This window comes from Trichomycterus rosablanca, chromosome 17 (assembly GCF_030014385.1).
Source record: "Trichomycterus rosablanca isolate fTriRos1 chromosome 17, fTriRos1.hap1, whole genome shotgun sequence".
NCBI lineage: Eukaryota > Metazoa > Chordata > Actinopteri > Siluriformes > Trichomycteridae > Trichomycterus > Trichomycterus rosablanca.
In genome coordinates, this window is record NC_086004.1 from 18,056,706 (window position 1) to 18,076,050 (window position 19,345).

At 40.7% G+C, this 19,345-nt stretch overlaps 1 protein-coding gene across 1 annotated transcript in view; it reads right to left on the reverse strand.

Annotated features, from left to right (window-relative positions):
• The window catches only part of tub (TUB bipartite transcription factor), a 76,387-nt gene that overhangs the window by 56,028 nt on the left and 1,014 nt on the right, over positions 1 to 19,345 (reverse strand). Inside the window, exon 2 of the mRNA XM_063013209.1 lies at positions 5,415 to 5,466. Coding sequence (XP_062869279.1) covers positions 5,415 to 5,466 — 52 coding nt within the window. The remainder of the gene's footprint in view (positions 1 to 5,414; positions 5,467 to 19,345) is intronic.

Sequence of the window (19,345 nt, forward strand, 5' to 3'; positions counted from 1 at the left end):
CATTTTTATTAGAATTTTTAATAGAATCTTAAAAAATTTACCAGGAAAACTACACTTTGAGCCCTGGGATCAACCCAATGTAACAACTTTATGTTGAATAGGAATTCCAGCTGTGAAGTAGGTCTTAGCACCCAACATTTGTGCTGACCTCACTAAAGCTCTTGTGGATAAATGGAAGACAATTCCAACAAACATTCCAAATCGCAGTAAATTATTTTCGTTAGAAATGTGGAAGCAAAGAGGAAGAAATACATTTTTTGCATGCATTTTCTTCACATTACAAAATACAAGTTTGAACATTTACAAGTCCCCAGTGACAATGGGACTCAAACTGTGTTCATCATGGTGGCATCAGATTGCTCTGTATTGCTTCAGTTAAAAGCATATTATATTCATTTCCCTTAGGCACTTTCACATCACTAACTGCTTTGTAAAGGTCAGGGTTGCGGTGAGTCCAATGTCACCTGGCAACTATGGACGGAAGGTGGAACAACACCCTTGTCAAATGCAGGGTAACACTCCCTCACTCACACACTCACACTGTGTGGAGGCAATTACAAGCAGCCTGTCTACCTTCAGAATGTATTTGAAAGGTGGGAAAAACAAAGTACCCCAAGGTAACCCATGCAGCCCAAGGAAGAATATGTGAAAATCCTCACAGTGTTGCTATGTGCCAATCATTCTACCAGCTGTGCCACCATGCCACTCTTGTAAGCTTGAATGACTTGGAATGTGGTTATTGCAGATAATGTGGTTATTGCTGTTACCTGTTTTTTTATGTTACCCTAATAAATCTAAATATTATTTAACATAATTAACACATTTTACATAACTAGCGTAATTCAACTTATTAATAACGTTGACCAAGCAAATAAAATATCATTTTGATCAATGGGACAACTATTATAGATATACTGCTTGCTGGCTGCAATTTATTTTGAATTGATCAGAATTAAGTCATAATTCCTCCAAAAGCTACATCGTTAACAATGAGGACAAAACAGTCATTTAAATTACACTTCCACTGTCATTGATAAAGCCAAAACAATGGGTTCAACCCATGTTGCCACTGTTAAGCCTTGAGTAAAACCCTTTTCCCTCAATTTCTTGCATTGTATATGGTCACAATTGTAGGTCACATTAGATAAAAATATGTGTGCTAAATGTTAAAACTGTTAATGATTTAGTATTACTAAATGCAATAATTGGCCCATTGTTAATTACCTGTTTAAACCTAATCTCTTATTCCTCAATAGGTGCCTGAGAACGTTGCTGCCGCATAGGGGCTAACAAAATTTTGGCACCAAACAGGAAACAAAGAAACTCAAGTAACCCAGGGCAAATGGCCCAATTTTAACACTCAACAGTCCAGTAAGTATAATTTTAAGTGCAAGAATTGAAAATGAACCCAATATGCTGGATGCTTAACCAAATTAGAACAATACTGTGGCTAAAAGCCCCAAACAAAAAAGCAATGAAGACAAAGGAGGATGCCAAAATAACAAAAACAATGTAACAAACAAAAGGCCCAAAAAGCATATACAAAAGGAAAAGACTAAGAAACAAATCACAAAAAGGCTCAACCCATAAGCATGCATCGGCCAAATAGTCATAAAAAGAGCAAAGAAAAGCAAAACCCATAAAAAGCCAGGGAATGCAATAAAATAAGCGGAATTGCCATACACGCCAAGAGAGAGGGCTAAAAAAGCCAGGAGAAGATAAAGATTGTACGCATCTTGTAAGCATAAATAAAGGCTTAATTGAGTGACTGCCAGTTAAAAAAAACTGGCACCTCAATCATCTGCGCCTCCATGCCCCCTCTGCTGACATGGCAGATGAGAATAAATTGTAAAATGTGGCCCTTGCTGATTTATTGATTCAGAGTAAAAACACTGATGTTCCAAATAATCCTGCAAGTGTGAGGTCTAAAGTGTTCCAGTTTAAAATTGACTGTTGCAAATGGCTGTTTTTCATTTCGGACTCACCCTATAAATGGCTACTGCAGGCTGTCTCAGTTTAGTCCATTACTTAGGAACAAACTGTATCCCCAAGGATTTTCAAGCAGCTGGTGCCACATTTATAATAAGAGTTGTGTGGAGGGACTTGTGTGGAGGTGGCTCAAAGCAAGTAGTGAAGTGCATCTACTAAGTGGCTAATTAATTTTAAAAAATAGCAGTTGCAAATTGGTAAGTATGTCACGGTGGGTCTGATTCACTGGGAGAAAGGCAGGAAACACTGCGGACAGGTCGCCAGTCCATTACAGGGCGAACACGTACAAATAACCAATAACCTTTTTGAAAAGTTCCAGTCTGGATTCTGTCCTGCTCGTAGCACTAAAACAGCTTTGATCAGGGTCACTAATGATCTATTGATGGCAGCTGATGCTGGCTCACCTTCCCTGCTCATCCTCCTTGATTTATCAGCTGCATTTGACACAGTGGATCATGAAATACTCCTAAATTGGCTGCACCACACAGACACTGGTTTCAATCCTACCTCAGTTGTAGAACAGAGTATGTTTCCCTTGGAAATGCAAGGTCTCAGAGACATACTGTGACCTGCGGTGTCCCACAGGGGTCAGTTCTTGGCCCCGTCCTTTTCAATCTATACATTCTCCCGTTTGGTCATGTCATTAGTCACCATGGAATTTCATTTCATTGCTACGCCGATGACATACAACTGTATTTGAAAATCGACACACACTCCTCCTGATCATCATCATATTCGTCAACTTCTCTGACAATACTTACTGCCTGTCTGGAGGAGATACAGATATGGATGAAACACAATTTTCTTCAGTTGAACAGTGTCAAAACTGAAGCAATCTTGGTCGGCACCCCACATGAGATTCATCTTCAGTCATCTTCCAATCTTGGTGTAAGATTTGACTCACATCTCACCTCTGATACCCATATCAAACACCTCTGCAAGATCTCTTTCTACCATCTCAGAAACATTGCCAAACTACGTCCCACTCTCACTCTATCAGATGCTGAAAGGCTGGTGCACGCTTTTGTCTCCTCCAGACTGGATTACTGCAATGTACTTCTCGTTGGGATTTCTAGCAGAAGTCTTCAGAGATTCAGAAGTCTACAGTGCATTCAGAACAGCACCGCTAGGATCCTGAAAGTGCATATGAGCATATCACACTTATTCTCCGTTCTCTTCACTGGCTTCCTGTCTCTGTCAGGATTGAATACAAGGTCTCCCTTCTCACTAACCAGTGTATTTATGGATATGCTCCCACCTATCTGAAAGAACTGCTCACCACACAAATCTCATTCCAATCCCTTTGCTCTACAAATTCAAATCGCCTTCCCCCCCCCCAAGAACCAAGCTCAGCACCATGGGTGATCAGGCCTTCTGTTCTGCTGCCCCTTACCTTTGTAATCCCCTCCCTGACCATTTAAGGGTACCACAGACAGTTGGGATTTTTTTTTTCAAAAACAGACTTAAAACCTTTTTTTTTTAGCAAAACCTATGAGTAATTTTTAATTAATGTAGTGACTGCTGCTATCTTTTATTTATTATAATGAATTGCTTATTTATTATTTTTTCTAGTGATGTCTTTTATCTTGTGACACGTTGAAATTTGTTTCAAATGTAAAGTGCGTTACAAATAAAATGTATTATTATTAAATATACTCATACCTAGAGGGACTTAGTATCTTAGTATCTAAGTATCTCCAATTAACCTTACTGTATGTATTTGGACTATAGAAGGAAACCCACCCAGACTTGGGGAAAACATGCAAACTCCACACAGAAAGACCAGGGTCCACTCCATCTGGGAATCGAACCCAAGAACTTCTTGCTGTGCTGTGAGGTGACAGTGCTGACCCACTAAGCCACCATGCCAATGGCACTGTTTACTAAAATGGAAGGTAAGGAGTCACAGACTTGACTCTTACCCATGCTGAATTATTCTCCCCTAGAGAGCGGATGGAGAAACCATGACAATGGCCAGCCCACCAGCTACTCAATCCACCAGTCAACAAGCCCCAATTTTTCTCTCCTGGAGGAATACTAAAAGAAACAAAGCGCAAACTGATTCAAACTACAACCCCAAATCAGAAAAAGTTGGTACAGTATGGAAAATGTAAATAATAAAAACACAGAGTTTCTTACATTTACTTTGACTTTTATTTCATTGCAGACAGGATGAACCTGAGATATTTCATGTTGTGTCTGGTCAACTTCATTTCATTTATTATTAAACATCCATTCCTGCATTTCAGGCCTGCAACACATTCCAAAAGAAGTTGGGACAGTAAAGCATTTACCACTTTGTAATGCTGCCATTCCTTTTCACCACACTTAAAAGACGTTTTGGCACCGAGGATACCAAGCGATTTAGTGTTTTATTAGGGCACTGACAGCCCCATACCATGACAGACCCTGGCTTTTGGACTTGTTGCTGATAACAGTCTGGATGGTCCTTTTTGTCTTTGGTCTGGAGCACACAGCATCCATTATTTCCAAAAAAGACCTGGAATGCTGATTCATCTGACCACAATACACGTTTCCACTGTGTGATGGTCCATCCTAGATGCCTCCAAGCCCAAACAAGTCGACGCCGCTTCTGGACATGGTTTTTGCACAGTAAAGTTTTAAGTGGCATTTGTGTATGTAACTCTGTATTGTAGTGCTTGACAAAGGTTTGCCAAAGTAATCCCTCACCCATGTGGTTATATCAGCTATTGTTGAGTGGCGGTTCTTGATGCAGTGCCGTCTGAGGGATCAAAGATCACGGGCGTTCAGCTTAAGCTTGAGCCGTTGGCCTTTACACACTGAAATTTCCTCCCAATTTCTTTAATCATTTAATGATATTATGCACTGTAGAGGGAGAAATATGCAAATCCCTTCCAATCTTTCTTTGAGGTACATTGTTTTTAAACATTTCAATCATTTTCTCACACATTTGTTGACAAACTGGAGATCCTCTGATCATCTTTGCTCATCAAAGACTCGGCCTTTCCTGGATTCTGCTTTTGTACAATCATCATGATTACAATCACCTGTTGACATCACCTGTTTGGAATCACATCACTATTTAGTTTTTTCACCTCATTACTAGCTCAAAATTGTCTGCAATTGTCTGCAATGTAAGGAACACTGCATTTTCTGTCCCAACTTTTTCTAATTTGGGGTTGTAATTCAGCCAAAAGAATCAGTGTCTACAAGGTGGCTTGCAAAAGAATACAGAGGTGAGTGATCTCCAGGCTTATTTTAGACTGGGAATTAGGTGAGGTGCTTTAGTGCTCATTAGCAGTACAGCTCCATGAATCTATGGTACATTTGGAACTACAAGACAAACGATGGGTCGATCTATTCTCCCTGCCATGAGATAAAGCAGACAAAGGAAATCAATCTTTACAAGAACAGCTGAGGATTGATGAGCTAAAATCACTCACTTGTCTATCCAGCTTCTGCTGCCGTAGGTTACTGCCCTCATCGTCTAGGGTACTGTAGAGATACAGAGACAAAAAACGATTTGTATCCAAAGTTGTTAAAATACTCATTATTCTTTTGTCATTAGAGAGTAGATTACAGTAGAGTTAGATAGAACATGAGCAAAGCAATATTTTGCTAAGGACATAATAAGAAAAATAACAACCACATCAGAAGGAGAATATATTTGAGGTCTAGTTTATCTGGAGTCCTAATTGCCAGGGACTACAGACTATTTAACTACAAGCTCTTGGGTCATAATCACTAGGGATTGATATAAAGCTCTTTAGATGATGAGTGAGGGCTCAAATAGTGCTCCTTTCTACCTTGAGAAAGCCACTGAACCAGGCAAAAAGTATTTGGACACCCCACCATGAATACAGTACATTAACATTGAATTGCCCCCTGCAGCTGTAACAGCCTCTACTCTTCTCTTCTTTCCAATTCATTCCAATAGTGGTCAGTGGGGTTGAGATTAGAACTCTGTGAAGGCCTATGGAGTTCCTCCACACCAAACTTGTCCACTCATGTCTTAATGGACCTCGCATTGTGTACCTTCTGGAACAGGATCGCTCTTTATCAAAAGAGGTGTGGATGAAACACTTAAATACACAGTCGAGTCACATTATTATGACCACTTCCTACTTTCAACGGCGGCAGCGCGTAGCTTATTAAGGAAGTCATGTTTCATGAGCTGGCTTGGTGGGTATATAAAATGTGCGATAGACTGTCTGCACATATATCCCTCATTGCTGTCTTGAGTAAAAGTACCATGGATGGGATCGTCCAGCAAGACAATGCGACATGTCACATGGCTAGAAATATCATTGTTTGGAAGAGCATGATCAGGACTTCCAAGTACTACCCTGGATCTCCAATTCCCCAGACTTGAACCCACTTGAACATCTTTAGGACCAACTTGAGTATCTTGTGTGCTCTATGGATCCTCCCCCACGTACCCTCCAGCAGCTGTGGGATGCACTGCAGTGAACATGACTCCGGATACCTGTGACAACCTACCAGGACCTTATTGAGTCACTCCCAGTCCGTCTAGCTGCTGTCCATGCTGCACATGGTGGTTACCCTGGATATTAGCTAGTGGTCATAATAATGTAACTCGACTGTGTAATAATTAAGAGAAGTGTCCACTTATGCCCATATAGAGTACATTATAATAGTTGCTAAATTTGAGACATTGCAGTCCGCTACATGTGCTTAGCTGTTATTCTGGTTGCTAAAGAGCTAAAACATTGTATGAAGTATTAATGTGGTAACATAGGTTGTGTGTGTAAATGTGTTTACAAACATTTTCTTTATAAACTGTAGTAAAAGTCACCAAGTGTAATATTTTAAACTTAACATAAAAGCACAAGGTACAACCCCAAATCAGAAAAAGTTGGGACAGTATGGAAAATGCAAATAAAATAAAAACACAGTGTTCCTTACATTTACTTTGACTTGTATTTAATAGCAGACAGTTTGAACCCCAGGTATTTTATGTTTTGTCGGCTTAACTTAATTTCATTTGTTTATATACCATCATTTCTGCATTTCAGGCCTGCAACACATTCCAAAAAAGTTGGGACGGGGGCAATTCAGGGCTAATAATGAGGTGGAAAAGCTAAATAATAATGTGATTCCAAACAGGTGATGTCAACAGGTGATTGTAATCATGGTTTGGTACAAAAGCAGCATCCAGGAAAGGCTGAGTCTTTGATGAGCAAAGATGATCAGAGGATCTCCAGTTTGTCAACAAATGTGTGAGAAAATTATTGAAATGTTTAAAAACAATGTACCTCAAAGAAATATTGAAAGGGATTTGCATATTTCTCCCTCTACAGTGCATAATATCATTAAACAATTCAATGAATCGTGAGGAATTTCTGTGTGTAAAGGCCAAGGGTGCAAGCTTAAGCTGAACACCTGTGATCTTCGATCCCTCGGACGGCACTGCATCAAGAACTGCCACTCAACAATAGCTGATATAACCACATAGGTGAGGGATTACTTTGGCAAACCTTTGTCAAGCACTACAATACAGAGTTACATGCACAAATGCCACTTCAAACTTTTCTGTGCAAAAAAGAAGCCTTATGTTAACCATGTCCAGAAGCGGCGTCGACTTCTCTGGGTTCGGAGGCATTTAGGATGGACCATCACACAGTGGAAACGTGTATTGTGGTTAAATTAATCAGCTTTCCAGGTCTTTTTTGGGGGGAAAAAAGTACATTGAGATCTTTGAGCAACATATGCTGCCTTCAAGACGTCATCTTTTCCAGAGACGTGTACACATTTTTCAACAAGACAATGCAGAACCACATGCTGCACACAAAAAATGCAACAACAACGACCCCGTACTGTTGCACATCTTAAGACGTGTTTGCAGAAAGAATGGGCCAACATAAAACCTGAAACACTAAATCGCTTGGTGCCAAAACGAATTTTAAGTGTGGTGAAAAGGAATGGCAACATTACAAAATGGTAAATGCTTTACTGTCCCAACTTTTTTTGGAATGTGTTGCAGGCCTGAAATGCAGGAATATATGTTTATTAATAAAAACATGAAATATCTCAGGTTCATCCTGTCTGCAATAAAATAAAAGTCAAAGTTAATGTAAGAAACATCAGGGTTGTACAACAGAGACTATATAGCAGAGGATAGACATGTCAATTAAACCTTTACACTTTATAACAGGGGCTATTCATTAAAATGGGAAATGAACAAAGGACCCTCTGTGTCGAGGCTACAGCGGCACTGACATTGACATGTAAATACTTCTGAAGGGTCTTCAGTGCTTTATCCTTTCACTCTTTTGCACAGTGTGAACAAGAAGCCTTGATGAATATCAAAGTCTTGGAGAGGCAAGAAAAACCAATTGCTGAAAAATGATGAGGTGCTTCTGTGCTCATTATTTGAGTTATTGAGCCACTGCTGGTTCCTTTTCAGACTGTGTAAACCTAATGACATTTGAACTGTTCTCAACAGGCCTTTGAACTGTCCCTAACACAAAGGCTATTCATGTACCTGCGGCTTGAGACCATGCTATATGCCTTTGAAGTTTTATGACAATCAATGAAATGATTTCCAAGTTAGAGCAGTATACACTGATCAGCCATAACATCAAAACCACCTTCTTGTTTCTACACTCACTGTCCATTTGATCGTATAGAAGCACTTTGTAGTTCTACAATTACTGACTGTATCCTATCTATTTCTCTGCATACTTTTTTAAACCTGCTTTCACCCTGTTCTTCAATGGTCAGGACCCCCACAGGGCCACCACAGAGCAGGTATTATTTAGGTGGTGGATCATTCTCAGCACTGCAGTGACACTGACATGGTGGTGGTGTGTTAGTGTGTGTTGTGCTGGTATGAGTGGATCAGACACTGCAGTGCTGCTGGAGTTTTTAAATACTGTGTCCACTCACTGTCCACTCCTAGAGTAGAAACTCCTACCTAGTTGGTTCACCTTGAGTTGGTCATCTTCTAGACCTTCATCATTGGGCACAGGACACTGCCCACGGGCCGCTGTTGGCTGGATATTTTTGGTTGATGGACCATTCTCAGTCCAACAGTCACAGTGAGGTGTTTAAAAACTCTATCAGCATTGCTGTGTCTGATCCACTCATACCAGCACAACACACACTAACACACCACCACCATGTCAGTGTCACTGCAGTGCTGAGAATGATCCACCACCTTAATAATACATATTCTGTTTCCAATTTAAGCTAGCATAGTTATACAGTTATCCTAATTGCTTCTGGCCTGTTATTATTGTGCTAAATATCAAACTTATGATATTATTATTATGTTTTCCAATAGTTGGGACCTTGCATTAAAAATGCAATAAAAATAAGAATCTGTGTGCCGCTCAGGTGGCGCAGCGGTAAAAACACACGCTGCAACCAGAGCTGGATTCTGAGTACATCGTATCGAATCCAGCTCTGCCTTACCGGTTCGAGGCTGAGTGGCTGTATGAGCAACGATTGGCCGGTTGCTCAGTTGGGGGGCGTGACAAAGAACCGGATGTGAGTCTCTCTCTGTCAGAATGCGATTACGACCTCTGCTGGCTGATTAGAGGTGCCTGCACAGAGATGAGAAAGAGTGCCCTTAGGGTGTGTCTCTGCATGCAACGCTAGGTGGCACAACACTCATCAATGTGTGGGTGGCAAAAATGCATCCGACTGCTGCCCATGTTTCGGAGGGGATATGGGTTAGCTCAGTCAGGGCAGGGTTTGGCATAGACAGAGAGGAAGCACGATGCAAATTGGACAATTGGATGCGCTAAAGGGGGAGAAAAAAGGGGGGGGAGAAGAATTTGTGATTAGTTAATTCTCTTAAAAATTTATTTAACTGACAAATGTAGAAAGAAAATATTTTTAATGGTTTTATTGATCGTACGATCATTGCTTCAAAGCAGTCTCCTGTTTGTAATGTGCTATACTTTTTCAGTAGAAGGCAGATCGTCAAGCACACACACTCTTAGTCTACAAAGCCAGGATGTAGCAGCACATGCAGGATGAGGTCTGTCATCGCCTTGGTGAAATAACCAAGGACTTCCAGTTAAAAGTTGTTGCCTTAATGGTAGCATGTGTCTCTAAAATCCCAATTTACTTCTCTGCATCAGTAGTATGCTCAAACATATGCCACTGATGCACCCCATGCAGTGACAGATGTTTCGCTGATAGCAGTCTAGTCGGTCCTTATTGTCTCTGGCACAAAGAATGTGATGCCAGTTTTTTTTTAAACAAGCTGAAATGTGGACTCATCTGACCACAACACACTGTGTTTTGGTCAACCCGAGATGAGCTTGGGCCCGGATAACTTTAAAAAAATCCTTCTCTTTGTGTTATAGAGTTTTAGGTTGCATTTCTTGATGCAGCAACCAGCTGTGTTAAGTAACAACAACTTTCTGAAGCACTCCTGAAGCCACTCCTGAAGCCATGTGGTTATATTTATCATATTTGCATGATGCCTTTGGAATGTGTTACAGACATCAAATTCTAAATGTGTTTATTTACAAAATACAATAAAGATGATACCTAGCAGAACCGTGTCTGCTGCAGGCACTGCCAATTATGCCTGCAAATAGTTGGTTTGCTATTATGGGATGGATAAATATGCAATTCCATTTTATCGTCTTAATTTGGCACAACAGGTAAAATGCCAATAATATTATTCTATTATGCTAATGCTAAATGCTAATAATATTATATATATTTATATATATATATATATATATATATATATATATATATACTGTATATATACTGTATATATATACAGTGTATCACAAAAGTGAGTACACCCCTCACATTTCTGCAGATATTTAAGTATATCTTTTCATGGGACAACACTGACAAAATGACACTTTGACACAATGAAAAGTAGTCTGTGTGCAGCTTATATAACAGTGTAAATTTATTCTTCCCTCAAAATAACTCAATATACAGCCATTAATGTCTAAACCACCAGTAACAAAAGTGAGTACACCCCTAAGAGACTACACCCCTAAATGTCCAAATTGAGCACTGCTTGTCATTTTCCCTCCAAAATGTCATGTGACTCGTTAGTGTTACTAGGTCTCAGGTGTGCATAGGGAGCAGGTGTGTTCAATTTAGTAGTACAGCTCTCACACTCTCTCATACTGGTCACTGAAAGTTCCAACATGGCACCTCATGGCAAAGAACTCTCTGAGGATCTTAAAAGACGAATTGTTGCGCTACATGAAGATGGCCAAGGCTACAAGAAGATTGCCAACACCCTGAAACTGAGCTGCAGCACAGTGGCCAAGATCATCCAGCGTTTTAAAAGAGCAGGGTCCACTCAGAACAGACCTCGCGTTGGTCGTCCAAAGAAGCTGAGTGCACGTGCTCAGCGTCACATCCAACTGCTGTCTTTGAAAGATAGGCGCAGGAGTGCTGTCAGCATTGCTGCAGAGATTGAAAAGGTGGGGGGTCAGCCTGTCAGTGCTCAGACCATACGCCACACACTACATCAAATTGGTCTGCATGGCTGTCACCCCAGAAGGAAGCCTCTTCTGAAGTCTCTACACAAGAAAGCCCACAAACAGTTTGCTGAAGACATGTCAACAAAGGACATGGATTACTGGAACCATGTCCTATGGTCTGATGAGACCAAGATTAATTTGTTTGGTTCAGATGGTCTCAAGCATGTGTGGCGGCAATCAGGTGAGGAGTACAAAGATAAGTGTGTCATGCCTAGAGTCAAGCATGGTGGTGGGAATGCCATGGTCTGGGGCTGCATGAGTGCAGCAGGTGTTGGGGAGTTACATTTCATTGAGGGACACATGAACTCCAATATGTACTGTGAAATACTGAAGCAGAGCATGATCCCCTCCCTCCGGAAACTGGGTCGCAGGGCAGTGTTCCAGCATGATAATGACCCCAAACACACCTCTAAGACGACCACTGCTTTATTGAAGAGGCTGAGGGTAAAGGTGATGGACTGGCCAAGCATGTCTCCAGACCTAAACCCAATAGAACATCTTTGGGGCATCCTCAAGCGGAAGGTGGAGGAGCGCAAAGTCTCGAATATCCGCCAGCTCCGTGATGTCGTCATGGAGGAGTGGAAAAGCATTCCAGTGGCAACCTGTGAAGCTCTGGTAAACTCCATGCCCAGGAGAGTTAAGGCAGTGCTGGGAAATAATGGTGGCCACACAAAATATTGACACTTCAGGAACTTTCACTAAGGGGTGTACTCACTTTTGTTGCCGGTGGTTTAGACATTAATGGCTGTATATTGAGTTATTTTGAGGGAAGAATAAATTTACACTGTTATATAAGCTGCACACAGACTACTTTTCATTGTGTCAAAGTGTCATTTTGTCAGTGTTGTCCCATGAAAAGATATACTTAAATATCTGCAGAAATGTGAGGGGTGTACTCACTTCTGTGATACACTGTATATATATATATAAAATGCAATTTCTTGCTTTTTCTACCAATTTTTAGCAAGTCCAATTTATACCCAATTGCGTTATGCGTACTCTCTACTGGAGCTGACCCCCGCCCCGATTGAGGAGAGCGAGACACACGCCCCCTCCAACATGTGCGCAGTAGCAGACTGCATCTTTTCACCTGCACAAGATGTGTTGATATGCCGATCAGCTCTGTGCATGGAGAGCCACACCCTGATCAGCATTATTCCTCAACTTTGTGCAGGCGCCATCAATCAGCCAGCAAAGGTCGTAATTCGCTAAGTTATGAGGAGTCCCTATCCGGCTTGTCCTACCCTATGAACAACAGCCAAACGTTGTTCATGCAGCCGCCCAGCCCAGCCGGATGGCAGAGCTGAGATTCGATCTGATGTACTCAAAATTCCTGGTGTGCTAGCGTGTTTTAGCACTTCGCCAGCGGAACAAAAATATGTTTTTAATGTTTTAAAGTAACAAAACACTAATTGCTAATTTGATGCGTGCAACACATTCCACAAAATCTGAAATGGGGTAAATAAGGGACAGGAATGGTGTGAAATATTTAATAATTTTTAAAATAGTTTATGTCAAAATTGGGTATACAAGGAGAATAACTAAAGACTCCTTGGTCAAGTATTTTATGAGTAAGGATTGGTTGAGGTTCCCCACTTTCCTTGAGCAAACAGTCCAACAGTTTAAGAAAAAAAAAAACATTTCTTCACACATCACTGCAAGAAATTCATACATTTTGCCATGTACAGTTCATTATTAAACATTATTAAAAGATTCAGAAAAATCTTACCATTATTTCCAATGCAAAGTTTAAAAGAGTGTCCTGATATGGCATGTGTTAGTGCCAATGACATGGGTAACTCTCAAGAAATCAGTATAAATGCAAATATCTATGGGGTCTTTTTCAAGGTTGTTCCTACTTGTTTCAGTAAGACAATGCCAACTCCCATTGTGTAAAAACATCAGGTCAGATGATAAATGAAAACAAAGATTACAGCTGCCTGTTTGAAGATTTTTTGGCACGATTGTGGGTTCTTACAGCAGTGTAATAGCTGAAGAACCAGGAACAGAACTGTGGGCCTCCCTTTATACTGCTCTAATCACATCACAGTTTGTTTATTAGGATTTTAACGTCATGTTTTACACTTTGGTTACATTCATGACAGGAAACGGTAGTTACTCATTACACAAGGTTCATTAGTTCACACAAGGTTATATCGAACACAGTAATGGACAATTTAGTGTCTCCAATTCGCCTCACTTGCATGTCTTTGGACTGTGGGAGGAAACCGGAGCACCCGGAGTAAACCCACGCAGACACTGGGTGAACATGCACACTCCACACAGAAAGGACCCAGACCGCCCCACCTGGGAATCGAACCCAGGACCTTCTTGCTGTGTGCCGCCCCACATCACAGTAGATGTTGGACTTTGAAACCTCTATTCTGAGCTAACTGTTGTTTTTTATCTGCTTATAACCTTTTACAACAACATAACGACAAACATGTTGCTTATCTCTGTACTTTAGACTCAAAACAACAGACAGTTTGTTGAGTAGCTGACGTGTTACATCAAAGATAGATTGGAAAAATGCTACCTCCCCACCTAGAATTGGTGTTCTTAATTCCCAAACCCTTACAGAATTGTCCCAACTTTTTTGAAATTGTGTAATGTATTCCAATATATTAAAATACCATGTTCAGGGAGACCTTTATGAAAGCATCAAAACCATGTCTGTGTCAATTTGTGGTCATTAATCAGCCCTGTATGACTGAAGATATTTTAGTGATTTCTATATTTAGTGACATTTCATTCAACTCATGAGGCAATTATCAAAATTGATAGCTTTCTGTCATCAGAAACAAAAAATCCCTGTGGGCTCCACTATGTTTCCTTCTAATTAAAGCACAAGCAAGACTGAAACATCCCTTTATTTACACGCTTTCACAAACCTACACCACGTCCATATGGTGCAGTTGTATCATTCAGCTGTGTGGATTGACAAACTACTACATAATTAGATACACAGATCTGCTGTAATGAGGTCAACCAATTATAATCTGCTTTAAAAATGGATTGATGGATGCACTCTGGCAGACGCATGTACCGCTCATCAACCTCTACTTCACTCTACTCGCTTCTCATGATAGTAACAGTTTCCTCTGTATTTGAGTGTGGGTGTATTTGTGCATGATTGGTGAGAGTACAATATGTCAGCCAGACTGTTTTAATAATACACAATATAAAGCAGCAAGCAGCAAAAGATGTCAAAAGATGGACTCTCATTAAATAAAACGTTGAAATGATCATACCATTCTTAAAACATCACTGACAGATAAGTACTTGTGACATCATACATTTTAGATTAGCTGAACAAACAGTTCCTTAAAATATTTGGATGTTATAGTTCCCTCTATACACCAATCAGCCATAACATTAAAACCAACTCCTGGTTTCTACACTCACTGTCAATTTTATCGGCTTCACTGACCATATAGAAGCACTTTGTAGTTCTACAATTACTGACTGTAGTCCATCTGTTCCTCTGCATGCTACGTAGCCCCCTTTCATGCTGTTCATCAGTGGCACAGGACCACCACAGAGTAGGTATTATTTGGGTGGTGGATAATTCTGGGTGGTGGAGTATTTAAAAACTCCAGCAGCGCTGCTGTGTCTGATCCACTCATACCAGCACAACACTCACTAACACACCACCACCATGTCAGTGTCACTGCAGTGCTGAGAATGATCCACCACCTAAATAATACCTGCTCTGTGGTGGCTGTGGGGGTGCTGACCATTGAAGAACAGGGTGAAAGCAGGTTAAAAAGAGATGTAGAGTAACAGATGGACTACAGTCTGTAATTGTAGAACTACAAAGTGCTCCCATATGGTAAGTGGAGCTGATAAGATGGACAGTGAGTGTAGAAACAAGTAGGTGGTCATAATGTAATGTCTGATCGGTGCAGATAACCTCACTCAAACACTATCGAACTACTAAACCTTCTTATATGTTAATTTTAGATCTATGCCACAATGCGTCCTTTTGTCTCCCATGCTTTAAACATGCTTGTCTTGAATCCAGTCTTGAAGATGTGGACTTGATTTTCATTTGAATTAATCAAATCATCCAAGACATACATATGTTAAGTCAAAGCGCCCCAAACTTGGGTGTCCTTCAATATTCACAATATGTTGCTAATGGTGTATCCAGAATACTGGAATCATGAATTGCATTACTGTTAGGTGGGGTGACAATATCTGGATTATGCTGCTTTAAAACCAAGTTGTTAGTCACTGTTGGAATATCTGTCAACATTACTCAGGGCTGCATTGCATGAGGATTGTTTTCCAGGGTGCATACACTATAGTGCACAATAAATGATGTGCAGTTATATAATTGCCACATTAAGTGCACAATACATTAATATATTTTGTTGCAAATATTAAAATACTGTCTTTTTGTGAACAAAAACTATACTATAAATACTACTTATTGGTTCTATTACTGCAATAGTAATACATAGTATTATGTACACCGATCAGGCATAACATATGATCACCTTACTAATATTGTGTTGGTCCCCCTTTTGCTGTCAAAACAGCCCTGACCCGTCGAGGCATAGACTCCACTAGACCCCTGAAGGTGTGCTGTGGTATCTGGCACCAAGATGTTAGCAGCAGATCCTTTAACTCCTGTAAGTTGTGAGGTGGGGCCTCCATGGATCCCCTTTGTTTGTCCAGCGCATCCCACAGATGCTCGATTGGATTAAGATCTAGGGAATTTGGAGGTCAAGTCAACACCTCAATCTCAATGTTGTGCTCCTCAAACCGTTCCTGAACCATTTTTGCTTTGTGGCAGGACCTGCTATCCTGCTGAAAGAGGCCACAGCCATCAGGGAATACCGTTTCCATGAAAGGGTGTACATGGTGGTACGTGTCAAAGTAACATCCACATGGATGGCAGGACCCAGGGTTTCCCAGCAGAACATGGCCCAAAGCAACACACTGCCTCCGCCGGCTTGCCTTCTTCCCATAGTGCATCCTGGTGCCATGTGTTCCCCAGGTAAGCGACGCACACGCACCCGGCCATCCACGTGATGTAAAAGAAAACGTGATTCATCAGACCAGGCCACCTTCTTCCATTGCTCCGTGGTCCAGTTCCGATGCTCACATGCCCATTGTTGGCACTTTCGGCGGTGGACAGGGGTCAGCATGGGCACCCTGACTGGTCACCTTTCTATCAGAACCAGCATTAACTTCTTCAGCAGTTTGAGCTACAGTAGCTCATCTGTTGGATCGGACCACACAGGCCAGCCTTCGCTCCCCACGTGCATCAATGAGCATCGGCCGCCCATGACCCTGTCACCGGTTTACCACTGTTCCTTCCTTGGACCACTTTTGATAGATACTGACCACTGCAGACCAGGAACACCCCACAAGAGCTGCAGTTTTGGATATATAATTGTGTAATTGATATATGATATATCAGACCACAGCATTGACTCTACAGTAATATAGCAGCTTTGCCTTTGCTAATTTACAGATTAGATTGTACAGATTAGAAACTGTCCCAACTTTTTTGGAAAAGCGGTTTCTATAATGAAGTGGTCTAGGAAAACAACAGCCTCGGACGTTCTAAACATTCTAATAGTGTGATTTTTACAACACAGCTACTTTCTTCTGGTCTTTCTGTAATTTTTGTGGGAAATGTTTTTTTTGGCAAAATTACATGCACTTTTTTTACTTCTCATTATTTTTTAGACCAGTGTCTTTTCACATCATTAACTTCTGATAAACAGTCCATGTGTTTTTTAAATCATCAACTGAGACGACATTTTACCAAACTAGAGGTAGTATGTGGATTGGTAAAACTAATCAGTTACTTCCCAACCTCCATATGTCCTGTAGAGTTTTGTGGACATGTGACATATAGCAGGATATTAAGATAAAATGTGCAACATGGATCCAATGTCCAGGGTTAATGCATTCTGAGGGTATGTTACCATGCAACATACGGCAAGACAAGCCAGTCTCAGACCACTGACCCTTAAATCCTTAATCTTAAATTAACTCTGCAAATGATTAAGGATTAGGATCTGGGGGTAATAGAACAAACTGAGAATTATACTGGGACAGTGGTAGCCTAGTGTGTAGAGCTTTCGGCTATCAACTGTTGGACCCTTGAGCAAGGCCCTTAACCCTCTATGCTTCAGGGGTGACGTTTAATGGCTGACCCTGTCCTCTGACCCCAGCTTCCAAACAATCTGGGATATGCGAAGAAAGAATTTTATTGTATGTCTGTATATGTATATATGACAAATAAAGAATAGTATAAGATGATCTTTAAGCAGTGTCCAGGGTTTTTTCCCATTGGCAAGACATCACTCTTTAATGTACTTTTTTATTTGTCCTATTCTAATAACAATAACTTTTTTTGTTTTATTTCATCGTCATCAAACACTATACCTTGGTCAGGGTCATGGCGAGTCCACTGGGCACAAGGTAGGAACACCCTGGACAGGGTGCCAATCCAAACCAAGACAACAAAATATTTTTAAACTAAACCTCATGTACAAAATGGGTTATCTACATATAGCAAGTTCCAAAGTGGAACATTTTGCAGGACCAGTTGTTATTTGACTACTGACTTTTGATTCGACCAAATATGCATGTATTTAGTAGTATAATGTGGGATGGTACAAGCTGATCATGAAGCACTGACTTCCTACATCCTGAATCAACCGTGCAAATAGCCTTTTATTACTAGAGTTTAGTAAGAGTTGTTTGTTAAAGCTGACTACTCAATCATTTAACTTTAAAATCATTAAAGTAAAAAGACAAATTACAACTGAATAATCATTTGATCAACCAAAGCATGAAGGTGTGCTGTGATCTGTACAGATTTGTACTTCACTTGCTAGAAAACTGCAGTCCTAAATCATCGTCTAAGGCTAAGTTATTTCAAACCGGATTAAAAACATCATTCTTGCAGTTATAACCTGGTGTCATGTGGGATGCACACTTGATGGAAGACTTCATGAAGGGGTTCTTTCTCAAGACAATTCGTCCTTATGATTCTTCCCATTTTCCTAAAGCTACACTGATCAGCAATCACATTACAACCACCTCCTTGCTTCAACACTCACTATCCATTTTATCAGCTCCACTTACCATATAGAAGCACCTTGTAGTTCTACAATTACTGACTGTTGTCCATCTGTTTCTTTACATACTTTTTTAACCTGCTTTCACCCTGTTCTTCAATGGTCAGGACCACCACAGAGCAGGTATTAGTTATGTGGTGTATTATTCTCAGCACTGCAGTGACAATGACATGGTGGTGGTGTGTTAGTTTTTAAATACAGTGTCCACTCACTGTCCACTCTATTATACATTTCTACCTAGTTGGTCCACCTTGTAGATGTAAAGTCAGAGACGGTCGCTCATCTATTGCTGCTGTTTGAGTTGGTCATCTTCTAGACCTTCATCAGTGGTCACAGGACGCTGCCCACAGGCTGGATATATTTTTGGTTGGTGGACTATTCTCAGTCCAGCAGTGACAGTGAGGTGTTTAAAAACTCCATCAGCGCTGCTGTGTCTTATCCACTCATACCAGCACAACACACACTAACACACCACCACCATGTCAGTGTCACTGCAGTGCTGAGAATGACCCACCATCCAAATAATACCTGCTCTGTAGTGGTCCTGACCATTAAATAACAGCATGAAAGGCGGCTAACAAAGCATGTAGAGAAACAGATGGACTACAGTCAGTACACAAAGTCAGAACTACAAAGTGCTTCTAGGTGTTTTTTTATGTTATGGCTGATCGGTGTATCCAATGCCCATACAACTCTAAAAATAGATCTCTCCCTGCACAAAAACAGATAAATATATTCTCAGTACGTTGTCACCTCTTTGTAACAACAAGCATT